We start from the raw sequence: 14,554 nt of genomic DNA on the forward strand, positions 1-14,554 counted from the left end.
CCATAACACACTAACGAGGCTTGAGTTCCGATATGTCACGTGGTCGTTGACTCTGCCTAAATTCGTCCTCCGATTTACACTCAATCCCACACACATCTCATAATTATTGGCTTACACCACCCATTTAAGCTAGTTTATACATTTGACATGAGCTGTCTCATAGAGACCCATTAAATCCTGGATTTCATTCAGGCTTCAGTGGAAATACATTTTTAATTTTTTATTAATTAACTTTGATGAACACCCGATTTAATGAATTTTAAATAAAAAAGTCTAAAAAAACTTTTAATTTCACGTGGAGGATTTAAAAAAAAATTGCTCTCACACCACAAGTATCTATATTATTATTATTAGTAACGGAAGGCTGCGCAGAGTTAATTAAAAAAACTTAAGGTTCGAATAAAATTTTAGGCAAGGAAATAAAAATTTGAAATTATTTAAATTTATATAGATTTTCCGATTTAAATAAATCGATTCTTGAAAAGGGAACTCGACTTTTATTGATAGAAATATATTTTAAAATAAATTTATGGAATTATTTATGAGACTGACCTATGGACATCTTCACACCGATTCATATTTCATAACTTTTTTTTATTTTTTAGCTGCCTATGTGCGATTTTATTTCACGCTGTAAAATAACAATATAACTTTTTATAAGCTAGATTAATATTTTAATTATTTCTTCATGAATCATGCGCCTTCATTGTGGTTGATTTCGCAGTATTTATTATAAAGTTATAATAACGAAATTTAAACTTTATTACCATTGTCTGATATTCATTGTAATTATTAACATTAAATTTCATCCATTTTATATAGAAAATTTGTTTAAATTTTCTAAAATAATTAACAATTAACATCACCCAAAAAATGGATACAATGCAGCCGCTCTCATTCATCTAAAGCTTCTGTAAAGAGGCCGGGGCAAAATGAAGTATCAAAATTTTGTTCTACATAATTTCGAATCGTAATTAAAAATTTTTACAATTCTTTACATGCGAGCAATTTTCGGTACCTGTAATTTTTTTTTAAATTTTATTTCAAATAATTTTTTACTCAAAATTACAAGAGCCATTTGTTAAATTTTTTGAAAAATTTAAATAATTATTTTTTTTCAATATTTTCAAAATCTCATTTTTATTCAGAATTTTTTTTTACTGTAAAAAATTTATTTTATTCCATTTTAAATTTACGAAGACCAAATTTTTTTTACTCATTCTATTTTACCCCCACTTAAAATTTTTATTTGCTACAAAAAAAAAAAAAAAAACTGAATACTAAAAAATGAAATTCATAATTTTCATACCTTCCACAAAATTTGAACATTTTTTTGTGTCAATCGTACCCCTACACGGAAAAAAATTAATCGTGAATGCAACATGATGCAGTCTTGGTAAATAAACATGATGAAATCATGTTGCATTCACATGATTTGTCATGTATCGGCTACATGATAATCATGTTTCGGCTACATGACAATATGTGGCAGCAACATGATTATCATGTAGCCGAAACATGACAGATCATGTGAATGCAACATGATTTTCTCATGTTACCGCAACATGATTATCATGTAGCCGAAACATGACAAATCATGTGAATGCAACATGATTTCATCATGTTTATTTACCAAGACTGCATCATGTTGCATTCACGATTAATTTTTTTCCGTGTAATTTTATTTTTATTCTCGTAACAATAATTATGTAATTAATTTCCGTATTTATAACAAATATCTTTTTATATATTTACAAAAATAAATGGAGATAAATTTTCCATTTATGATAAAAATAACGAGGTCATCACCCTAGTTGTTGATATATATAGATATTTATTAGTATAATACTGATGTATCTGTACCGCTGCACACCGGTAGAAAAATTACATGCTCAAACGCGTTCATTATCCCTTACACGTAACTCATCGTACGTCGGCTTGACTCATTATATCCATTAACGGGGATAAATAAACGTAAGCTAAAGTAATATTCACTTTGATCAAGCTTGAAAAAACTCAACGCTGACCATGTGATCATTCAGTCCTGATAAAAAAAAAAGAAAAAAAAAAAAACCGAGTATCCACGGCACAAGAAAACCCTTTTGCTACGGCAGCCACGTGGACATAAAGTGAAATATGCTGATGGATTAACCGAGTGCATCGAGGAGAAACGAACCATTACGCGAATAGTACTTTTGAATAAAATATATACGTATATTTTTAAATGCTGAATTTAATTTCATGACATAAAAAAAATAAATAAACGGAATTCTAGTTAAGCTCTACTTTGACAACAATAAATATTGATCTTAAATCGCCAGTATCCTAACGACTAATTAAGATAAATAAACTTTTGTGCCGGCCATTGGAAAGGAAATTTAATTGCCTACAACTTTGGTCTTGGAAAAAATTCCATTAGATCAATAGTTTCTGAGACAGGGCCACTTGGAGTCGGCGAAAAGTAACAAACTTTTAAAAATTTCCTAATTGCTTAAGCGCCCGTGACTTTAACGATTGGATTTAAAGTATTTTTTATACGAGCATACCTTCGGACAATAGAATGGTCCGTGTGAAAGTATTAAGTGAACATCTATCTCTCATGTTTCATAAAATATGCGGGTGATTTTTTTTATAAAATTTTTTGTTGAACAAAATGTATTTTTACGAAAAAAAAAAGCTCAATAAATTCCTATAGAGTGCGATATTGTCTAAATTTCACACGATAAAGCATTTTGAAGACAACGTCACCGTGTTTCGAACAAAATGAGAAGCACTAAAGAATTCAATTTCCACATAAACGTGATAGAATTTATCGCAAGAGCGCACCTCAATGTTCGAATTCTGTAGGAATTTTGATGCTTGTCGTATCGCTGTTGTACTAAAAAAAGTTACCGCCCTCGTCTTATATTTTTTAATAACTCCTCTCTGTTATTATTAGCATAATTTTTTATTTTTATTTTATATGCATATTTTCCTCTAACTTAAACATTTCACTCAAGCATATTGCGAACTAATTTCGCGACCCTATTCTTCCTTTTTCAGATATTTTTTTTTCTTTTTATTCTACAAAATCTCATTTCTTAGCTCCATGTATATGGATAAGACTTTTTACTTGCTCGGCATCCCGCGTCCCGTGGTAAGAAAGTAGCTTTTACTTCTACCGCAACCCTCTCGCTCTGTTCTATTCTTCTCTAACTCTGCGAGTAAATCTGTTCGCGGATAACGCAGACGCATGCGCGCTGCCGAGTATCTAGTCATCGGCCACCACATTGTACAACGAGTCGAAAACTCTGTCCATAAATTTCCGGACGATTTATTGATCGCAACCTACCAAATGGCTAAAAAACTACCGATGTCCGAATAACAATCTGCACACTTTTTTTATTACTCCAAAAAAAAATTATATTATTTTTGCTACCGGACTTGACATTAACTTTATTTTATTTAAAATCAAGCGGGGATATTTCTCAAGTAATTAATTGTTTTAGCCGCTATTTTGAAATAGTTTTAAATTTTTAAATATTTTCGCGGTACACGGAGAGAAATTTATGGTAACAATTACAATATATTATGGGAATGGTTCCCATAATGCATGGTAACCGGTTTTTTTGAAATGTTGATTATAGGAACGATACCCATATATTGTAGTTATCATTACTATAATATTATAGTAACCATTACCATAATATTATTGTAATGTTTACCATAGTATAATGGGAACGATTACCATAATATTATGGTAATCATTACCATAATTCTTTCACATGCGATATAGGAACTGTTACCATGATTATGGGAATTGTTCCCATACTTATGGGAACTTTTTCCAGAAAGTATGGGCCTATATCCCATAATTCCAAGTAATCATTACCATAACGGTAAAGGATGATATTTCATAAACGTACTAGGAACGGTTACCATAAATTTCTCTCCGTGTACAATTAAATTTCAAAACGAACTTTTGTTTTATTTTTCGGGTTTTAATTACTGTGCATACTTTAATTTTACTGATATATAATTGATGTATAAAAATTTTGTAATATTTTTAACAAAAAAAATTTTGTTTGTGTCTTATTCTGCCTCAGGTACTCAACTTTTGGTTAAAAATCCATAAAACTCCGAACAACTAAAGAATTCTTGAAATTTTCACTCAAAACTTTTTTCTGTGTCCCATTTTCCTCCAAATACTCCAATTTCCATAAAACTTCCAACAACTAAAGAATTTTTTTAGAAAATTTTTCTTAAAAATTTTTTCCGTGACCCATACTGCCCCAGATACTCCAATTTTTTTTTAAATCCTTAAAACTTCCAACAACTTAAGAATTCTTACGGAAATTTTTCTTAAAAACTTTTTTTTGTGTCCCATTTCCCCCCAAATACTCGAATTTCCATAAAATTTCCAACAACTTAAGAATTTTCAAGAAAATTTCCACTCAAAATTTTTTTCTGTGTCCCATTTTACCCCAAATACTCCAATTTTTTTTTTAAATCCATAAAACTTCCAATAACTTAAGAATTCTTAAGAAAATTTTCACTCAAAATTTTTTTCTGTGTTCCATTTTCCCCCAAATACTCTAATTTATTATCAAAGTCCATAAATCTTCCAACAGCTAAAGAATTCTTAAGAAAATTTATCTTAAAAATTTTTTCCATGACCCATACTGCCCCAGATACTTCATATCGCTCTGAAATTCGAAGTATGCACAATATAAACTTCGTAGCCCCGATAAAATTTTTTTACCAATTTTTTCATCATCCCATTTCGCCCAAGCTCCCATCAGAAAAAAAAAATTCCATGTATTTATTTTTCAATTCGCCGTCTAGCGATCGAATATTTAAAATTAATTAACCAGCGACATTTGTAAATGTTAAAAATTAAAAAAGCCAAGTGGTAAAGTATAATTTATGTATTAAAATGCTCATTTATAAATGAATCTGAATGAGTCGGTGAATGGTTCAAAGCTTGGGATCCCTTCTCATGGAAGTCGCTCGAGATTAGATTATCATCCGTGAGCGCTTTGCAATTATTCCAGGTCAGTGCGCTATTTGAGAGAAAGTTTATTTGAGTGAGCAAGAGGGCGACGAGGAAAGGGGCTGGTGGGGGTGAGATGAGGTGGACTAGGATGAGGGGAAGAGCTGAACCTGAATGGCACTGGGTGGTTGGCTGGTTGGTTAACTGGTTAAGCTTGCTGACTACTTGAATACCGTATAAGGTTCTGGTCTTGGTGTCATTTACATTAAAGCCGTCTGAAGACGGCATACAGGTTGTGTGACGCAACAAGAAAGGCTAAGTAATGTTGCATTACAAGTTTTAGTCGGACTCGAAATTTCAGTGAGAGAAACCTCATTACTTTTGGCAAAATTAAATCCTGTAAAATACTTTACGGCAAATGGCCACGGGGACACAAATTTATGTAAATGTTTATGCGAACTGTAATTTACAAGGCGTTATATAGATTGTAGTTTAAATAATGCTCGTATAAATATAACATAACAGCAATCTAACTATCTCTTGTCTACCCTCTGCTCAACTTAACGCTCTGACGCGCGCAATAACAGGTTCCGATCTGTCACTGCTTCCAACGACCCGTTCTCTGTTTATCTGACGATTGTTAATAAATCTTTGGGCTATTAATTAATTCGTCGACGAGTTGGATTGATGCTGGATCGAGACTAAGTTTTAACTGTTGGCAAAAGCATCTTGAGGATATATATATGTATATGGAATATTTATTCAGGAGTTAATGAGATATTTTGTTTGTTATACTCTCATTATTATTTTAGTTTAAAGTAACTGTGACACTTTGAAGTTCGTTTTGAGGTGAAAAAAAATTTTTAATTTTAATTTTTTGGGATCGCTAATTTGCCCCACTAAATTATAAAAATTTACTAGTTTACAAAAATTACGAAATTTGATATGAAAATTGAAAAAGTTGAGGCTCAAAAAAATTTCTGATTAAAAATTTTAGGGTCACCATTTTGCCCACTAAATTATGAAAATTTACTAATTTACAAAAATTACGAAATTTTATGTAAAAATTAAAAAAGTTGAGGCTCAAAAAAATTGTCTTATAAAAAATTTAAAGGTGACCATTTTGCCCAGTAAATCATGAAAATTTACTAGTGTACAAAAATCACGAAATTTAATATAAAAATTGAAAAAGTCGAGGGTAAAAAACTTTTTTCTTTACAATTTTTGGCTGACCATTTTGCCCGTTAATTTAAAAAATTAACTAAATAGTGAAAAATTACGAAATTTGATGACAAAATTAAAAAGTCTGACTCTAAAAATTTCAAGTGATCATTTTGCCCCAAATAATTCCACTACAGTTTCTGTAACTTTCAGTTGGCTCCAAATAATTGGATCGATATTGAAAATATTTTCAATAATTTAATCTATTTCTTTGTGGCTTTATTTGGGCTGACTATTTTGTCCCACCACAAATAAAAATAAAAAAAGTTGGTATATTGAAAAAGTGGATAACTGAACTCATGCTTAGTCGTTATGTCCAATCCAATCATCCAACGAATTTAATATTAATCAAAATTTAACATTTCACATCGCGGTTAATTTAATTGCAGCGCACCACTAAATCCCATTGTCATTCAACGAATTAAACATCAAAAAGTTATCACCGCGACATTTAATCAAGCGGCGTCAATAGTTTTAAATACACACTAAAAACTTTGAATTTAATAATTAAATTTTGAGCAATTCATAAAATTATGCAAATAACCCTTTAGCCAAAGGATAATAATTTTAATTGAATTAAAGCGCCCGCAATTATACTTCCTTTCATTTTGAAATACTTATTCGTAATCACATAAGATTTAATCTCAACTTCACTTAACCCATCACTCAATTAAATTAATCATTATCAATTTAACTTATCATCACTAACGACAAATCAAAAACTTTAAAAAATATTAAAACACATTCAGTTTTGATTCAGTTGTCTTATCTAGTACCGATTTATTCCAACTAAGTCAAATCCAAGTCAACTTGACTTCAATTTGACTTAAATTTTTGAGTCAAAAAGTCAAAATCAAGTTATTTTTTTGACCCAGGTAATTCAAAAGACTAATAATTGCATACGCCCTTTCGGCTTCGTATATTTAAACTTTCCGCCATTAAAATTAAAAATTTTCGAAAAAAAAGTGAAATTATTGGTTTCGGTTCAATTTCGAACATCGAGTCCATCAGATTTTTTTTTTATTGCCGACCGTTTTGCCGAATGTAGGGGAAGAGGGGGCAAAGTAGGCCTCTTAAATTTTTCGAAACTTCAAAAAATATGGGGGCAAAATGGGCCCCTCAAAATTTTCTATACACCAATAAATTCGGACGGATAATAAGCTTATCGAAATTTCTTATATAATGAAGGCTAAACTAGACCACAAAAAATGTAATTAAATATAATTTATTAAGAAAGTTAAAGATAATTAAATTACGTTTCAAAGTTATATCGCAGTAGATTATAAAAATTACTTTTATATTATTAAAGTACAATTGTTTTATAGTTATTTGCAAATGTCACACATGTAAAGACTAAAAATATCAAATCCGAAATTTTTTGGAGGGCCCACTTTGCCCCTAATTTTCGATTTTTCAATTTTAATGGACGCAACACAATGAAGTGAAAATAAGTATCGAGGGTCTAAAAAGAAGGAAACGCGTAAAAAAAATTAATGATATTATAATTATTCCCCTTAAGGGACCCATTCTGCCCCCCCCCCCCCCCCTCTCCCCTATGACTTAAATTAAATGGCTTTTTGGCTTTAAAATTTTTTTTTCAAAATTTAGCTCTAAAATGAATCTCCAAAACGATCGGTAATAAAAATAAATACCATTTCGGAATTGAATAACGCGTTACTTAAAATATATATGAAAAGTACTTACCACATGTATAAATTATTTTCAAATATGGTCGAGTGTCTGGTTTACACAAGTCGCCAAATGTGGTTCCATTTGCGGTTACTGAGCACTTTCTTTTTCCATGACACAATTGAATTACTATTTCCGTTGCGTGCGGCGTTGTGCATGCTATCAAAATTATTATTATTATTTAACTATAAACTGCTGAAAATTTATACGACAAATTTCCTTGGTATAATTCATATTTCTATGTACATACACACTCATTCATAATAATAACAATATGAATTAATATCTTACTTTCTTCTTTGACTCCGTGCGGTTGAGGACACTGCAAGGATTCGTACTCAGTTCTTCCGAAGGATGCACTCAGAATAGCTACACGTTTACCCGGATAGCATACTAAATTAACTGCGTCGTGTTCACATGATATTTTGCTCCGAAATTCATCTAATAAATATTTTATCTTATTATTATTATTCAAAACTTGTTGGAAAAACTATGAAAATTAAATTTAACTCTCTTTCCCGCATATACTTCTGTTGAACGGGTTAATAAATCAAGTTCTTTGTTACTGTATTTTTTTTCTCAAAAATATTGTAGTAAAAGTTCTCAATTAATTTTGAATTAATTGAGTTAGGTAGAGATACTTGGTTTTTGGGCATTTTAGGTCCAATTTTCGACACTTGGAAAATTTATATAAAATAATTTTCAAAAGTTGCAATGAAATATAGTCAACTACCCGTTATAAGCCTGCCCATAAAGAGCCTCTTCCCCTCAATCGACAGTTACTGAGCCTAAAGAACTTCACTGAAAAAAATAATCGGTAGCAGCTACCGATTATTTTTTGGTAGCCGCTACCGATTATTTCGGTACCAGTTACTTAATTTTCGGTAGCTGGTAAAGATTCCAATTAGTAACAGCTACCGAAATAATTGGTAACAGCTACCGACAATTAATCGGTAGCAGCTACCGATTATTTCGGTCACTGGTACCGAAACCATCGGTAGCGGCTATCGAAAAATAATCGGTAGTGGCTACCGATTGCCAATCGGTAGCTGCTACTGATTATTTTTTTCAGTGTTCCCCCATTCGACCATTATTTTGAGTCTTGTACCAGGCAGCCCGTTATAAGCCTCCGTCAAAATAATCAAAATTATAAGCTAAGAATAAGACGAATTAATGCTCAAAATTTACTATCTGTGTTTCGCGGAGAATAATTTAATCAGTTTTAAGTGAAATGTAATTTATTGTTCATAATTGTAATCATTAATTACAGTTAGAGATTCGGTTACAATTTAAAAGTTTGATTGAGCATCATGTTCATCAATAAAATTATTATTATTATTATTATTATTATTATTATTATTATTATTATTATTATTATTATTATTATTGTAATTAATACCGCTATCATTGTAACATTTTTCATTGTAATTACTATCAGTGTGAAATGATAAGTATTTATTTTCGCGCTATAAGCACCAGAAAAATCGGGATAGTGGCGATTGTGACAAAACGTAAACGTAAAGTTTAAAATCGCATAAAATAAAACAGGCTTATAACGGGTAGTGGACTGTAATTTATTTTTTAAATAAAAATGTTGTAAAAAAGTTACAAAATAAAAATTTTTTCCACTTTTAATTAAATATTTTGACTGAAAAAAAAAAAAAAAATTTTCACGCCATCGTGGCTCCCGTTATTAAACTTAGGAACAATAAGGGCGTACAAATAAAAAAAAAATTCCTGTATTTATTTGTCTACTTTTAAATAAAAAATATATCGCCGGACCAAAAAAAAATTTTATACCCTTATGATTTTTTGTCGGTATCTGTTGACAGAACACGCCCTTACGACATCTGTCACTTGATGTGGGCAAAAACGGACTCACGTCAAATAAAAATCTCATAAACTTTATTTATTTTTCGGTTCAACAGAAGCAATTCTGATAATTGAAATGAGTAAAAAATTAAAAAATGAAAACTTACATGGGCGACATTTGTAAGCGACCTCAGTGTATTTTGGCAAGTGCGGACACGGATCGTACTGAAAATTTTTCGGGTTTGTATTGAATTTACAGTTCCTCTTCTTCTGGCAAATTTCCACGACAGTCTGCAACAGTGAATACTATCGGGTCATTAAAGCAAACTGTTCTCCGCTAACGGGCATTTTCATTGTTAATTAATAAATTGGAAGGAAAAAAATTTAACAACGAAAAATTTATTATTATTTTCCATTGTATCAACTATAAATTTATAGTTCAATGGCTAGTGGCACATAAAAGTTTTGTTATAAAGTTTCGATGGATATAAAGTTTAATTTTAGTTTCACATGATTTTTAAAAAGTGGAAAAAAAAAAAGAAAAATTGTCGAGTATAACAAAAAATTGTAGCTGGAATCGAGTATTGGAGTACATTGAATAATTTTAACCAGAGTTTTTATTATTACTTTTTTTTTTTTTTAATAATTTGAATCTATTGAGGTTCACCTAGAGTTCTCGGGAAATTCATTTCAATTTTATATTGAGAGCTGAAGAAAATGTGCTAACCATTCATCGTGTTTATGTATCGTATTAGTATTGAATTTGAATTTATTTACTATATATAAATATACATAGATATAGATATTTATATAAATGTGTATTCAATAGAGTGTAAATAAATAAAAAGTCATGAAACAACTTTTTAATTTATGTTATTTCTGAAAGATAAAACTGTACTTGGATGCCAAGTGTGAGTTTTGTTGGAAAGTATATCAATTGTTCCAGAAACAATTGAGTTGAAAAATAAATTTATTTGCTCTGTGTAATTTTTTTAATTGCTGATTTTTTAATTAAGTACTACAATATAAAGATATTCAGGTGAAAGGGGTAAGCTGGGCCACAGGGCCGAGTAGAAAATTTTTCTGAATTTTACGAGAAAGCAAAATATTTTTAGGGGGTAAATTGGGCCATCTAAATTTTTAAAATGGACTCAAAATTTTGTTTTTGGTAATTTAATTAAAACTTTTATTTTAATAACGTGATAATTATTTTTTTTTGCAGATAATGAGACTGAACATAAATTCTTTTAGACGGCCCATTTTACCCCTTGGGTTTTTTTTAATTGCTACCATAAATGGGTTAATAAAATTTTTAAAAAATTTCAGACAGACTTTTCATCGAAATGACCCATGAGTGACCGATAGATAACTGACTGAAAACTGACAAATAACTAATTTCAAGTAGTCAAAGTTTACTAGCATGAATATCATTGGACTTGTGAACTTTAGGTGAACCTTCAGACGCCACCGCCCATCTTACGGCTTTAAATAAATTATTTTATTATTGAAAAAAAATCATTTATTTAAAATAACCCGTACAAAAAAATATATATCCACACGGAAAGAATTTTCGTATGAATATTGCCATGTTATTTATTCTAAAAATTACTCTAAATCGAGTAATCTTGGGCCATTACGACTTTTTACTTTTGAATTACGAATTTTTACTCTTTCAGTGAGTAAAAATCAATTAGATTAATTTTTACTCACAGTTACGAGTAAAAATTACAACTAGCAGCCGTCTAAATTAATGCTCTCTAATTCAATTTTTACTCGTAGGTTATGATAAAAAGATGATGATTCAATTTATAAAATTTATATTGAATTACAATAAAAATTACAATCAATAGGCTAAAATTTCTATAAAAAACCTAAAAACCATCTAATTGCCTTAGAATATGACTTAAAATAAATATTTTGAAAAAGAATAAAAAAAATAAAAAGCTAATGGGTTTAAAAGAATGGTATATTGGGGAGCAAAAATTAATCGCATGGAGTAAAAATTAATAGATTAAGATGAGATATTCACAAGAATCGATTAAATATAAGACTTTTAAAAAATTACTCAGTACACGGAAAGAAAATTATGGCAGCGGTTCCCATAATTTTGTGAAATTTTTTCCTATACCATCATAGGAATTACGACCATAAATTATGGGAGCGATTCCTATAATTATAGGAATGATTCCCATAATTATAGGAATAGTTCCTATAATTATGGGAATGATACCCATAACACTATAGGAATGGTTCCTATAATTATAGGAATGGTTCCTATAATTTATAGGAATACTTTCTATAATATTATGGGAATCATTCCTATAATTTATTGGAATGGTTCCTATAATAGTATGGGGACTATTCCCATAATATTATGGGAATGATTCCCATAATGCAATTGGAATGGTTCGTATACCATTATGGGAATCATTCCCATAATATTATGGGAATAGTTCCCATACTATTATAGGAACCATTCCTATAATATTATGGGAATGGTTCCCATATTATCATGAAAAAATTAATTTAAAGAAGTGTGGTAATCACTTCTACAATACACAGAAATATTATTAAACATAAAAACAAAAATTCAAACATTGAAAAAAAAAATCGAATTTGGCAAAAAAACATTAAAATTTTTAATAAGAATTTTTTGTCAGCACAAAACATTCAAGAAATTTTAAATTTTGGGAAATTTCTACACTATTGTGCAAAAAAAAAATTTTATGATATTATAGGGATGGTTCCCATAACATTATGGGAATAGTTCCCATAATATTATAGGAATAGTTCCTAAACCGATATGGGAACCATTCCCATAATAGTATGGGAATGATTCCCATACCATTATGGGAATGGTTCCCATAATGATATGGGAATGGTTCCTATAATATTATGGGAACCATTCCCATAATGGTATGGGAACCATTCCCATATCATTATGGGAACTATTCTCATACTATTATGGGAATGGTTCCCATAATATATGGGAACCATTCCTATAGTAGTATAGGTACTATTCCCATACCATTATGGGAACCATTCCCATAATGCATAGGAAAACTTCCCATAATTTTCTTTCCGTGTAGTAGAGTAAAACATAGTCTAGCAACGTTAATATTTAAACAAAAAATATTAAATTTAAAACAAAAAATACCAATTTTTTGCAACGGCCCAGGATTACTCGAAATTACAGAGTAATTTCTGTCAAAAAATTCTTTCCGTGCAGGAATATATGCCGGCAAAATATCATACATACGACAATACTAAAGATATAAGCCGAATATAGACTATTTTGCCGGGATATATATTTTTTCATGCGGGAATTATTACGGCCCGATTTGTGTCAGTTCAAATACAAACATTTAATTATTTTTTTAACTAATAAATTACTCAGCCTCAAAAGTATACTACAGCGCAGCTGATAAACTCGAAAAATGAAGAGATGAAATAAAATTTTTCTTTGAGATTCTCAGCGCTAAAGTCTTTGAGCGGGTGAATTTTGTTTCGCTCAAGTATTTGAATTTTAATTAACCACCCGTACATTCATTTACTTAGATGAGCAAGTATATGATGAAAAAAATAAAATAATTTAGGTTTTTCTGGGTCGGTTGATAAATTTCCTCAACGACGACTGTGACAACGACTATGGTATAACGTTAGGTAGGCAAGCAAAGCTTAAAAGCGCGACCGAAAGGAAAACACTTGGCACATTCTGAAAATCTCTCTTCTCTCATCGTTTAAATGTCTTTTCCTATTCGCGAATGGTAGCTGACCCGAAAAACGCTCGTTAATTCAGCTCACGAGCGAGAAAAGATAAAAGCTCGTTCAAATGTCTCCAGATAGATGGCTAAAAAAATGATAATGATAATAATGATAACACTGACAAAGCTTCCAGATGAGAAACAATTCTTCTTGGGATTATTTTTTACACAATTGTATAGTTTATATATACATCAATATATATATATATATATATATATATATATATATTTTGCAGAGAGGTTGTCTCTGGAACGGGCAGCACGGCTTTGTGGTTTCTTATGTGATTAAAAAAGAATACGGAACAGAATCTTTACTTTGAGGGTAAAAAAAAAAAAAAAAAAAATAGAACGAGGTTCAAAGGAATTCGATTAACCTGTTTACATACCTGGAGGGCGCGGGTGAGGAGACATGTCTCATTAACTGATGTACCAGAACCACTCGAGTCATAAGAAGGGTGCAATTTATCAGAGGCGCATTTTCCCGTGGCGTCGTTGACTCTGCCGTAACGCGCAAAGGTAATTGAGATTGAAGTACCGGGAGGGCAGCGCAGAGACATTGTTTCCTCGTCGCAGGCAGCTCGTTGGTACGTCTTTAAGGTACCGGATAATAACCCTGTAATTACAATAATTATCTTTATTAATTATACAAACATATATAGGAAATCACTCCGAAGTCACCGATGAAAAAAAAATCGCGGTCTGCTTCGCTTGTGAACTAAATTCGGATTCGAATAAAATTCATATTGATTCCGAGTTTATTTTCGATTTTTCACGGTCTAGTAATGAAATTTTTTTTCATTAGTGAATAGAAAAATTTTTTATTTATTTTTAGGCAGAAAATGACTTAATTTTTAAAATTTGCGGAAGATCTCAAAATTTTGTTAAAAAAAAAATTCTGTCTTTCAAAATTTTTTTTTTATGCCCGAAAATGTAAGGGCTAAATTTTTTAAAAAATTATTAGATGTAAATTTTTGGGTCGGAAAAGTCACGACCGCATTTTTTGAATGACGTAATTTTATTTAATTAATTTTCCATTCAATTAATTAGCTATGGTCAGTAATTAATATTTAAATTAGGTTGGATTGTTGTGGTAATG

The 14,554-nt window shown here is 30.5% G+C and overlaps 1 protein-coding gene across 2 annotated transcripts in view; it reads right to left on the reverse strand.

Moving 5' to 3' along the window:
• LOC130663494 (protein eva-1) overlaps positions 1-14,554 on the reverse strand; it is a 65,724-nt gene that overhangs the window by 18,860 nt on the left and 32,310 nt on the right. For both annotated transcript variants that reach the window (XM_057462746.1, XM_057462747.1), the window contains exons 3-6: positions 13,845-14,071; positions 9,862-10,000; positions 8,174-8,323; positions 7,898-8,041 (exon numbers count right to left, since the gene is read on the reverse strand). In XM_057462746.1, coding sequence (XP_057318729.1) covers positions 7,898-8,041; positions 8,174-8,323; positions 9,862-10,000; positions 13,845-14,071 — 660 coding nt within the window. The remainder of the gene's footprint in view (positions 1-7,897; positions 8,042-8,173; positions 8,324-9,861; positions 10,001-13,844; positions 14,072-14,554) is intronic.

Source organism: Microplitis mediator, chromosome 2 (assembly GCF_029852145.1).
Source record: "Microplitis mediator isolate UGA2020A chromosome 2, iyMicMedi2.1, whole genome shotgun sequence".
NCBI classification, from domain to species: Eukaryota; Metazoa; Arthropoda; class Insecta; order Hymenoptera; family Braconidae; genus Microplitis; species Microplitis mediator.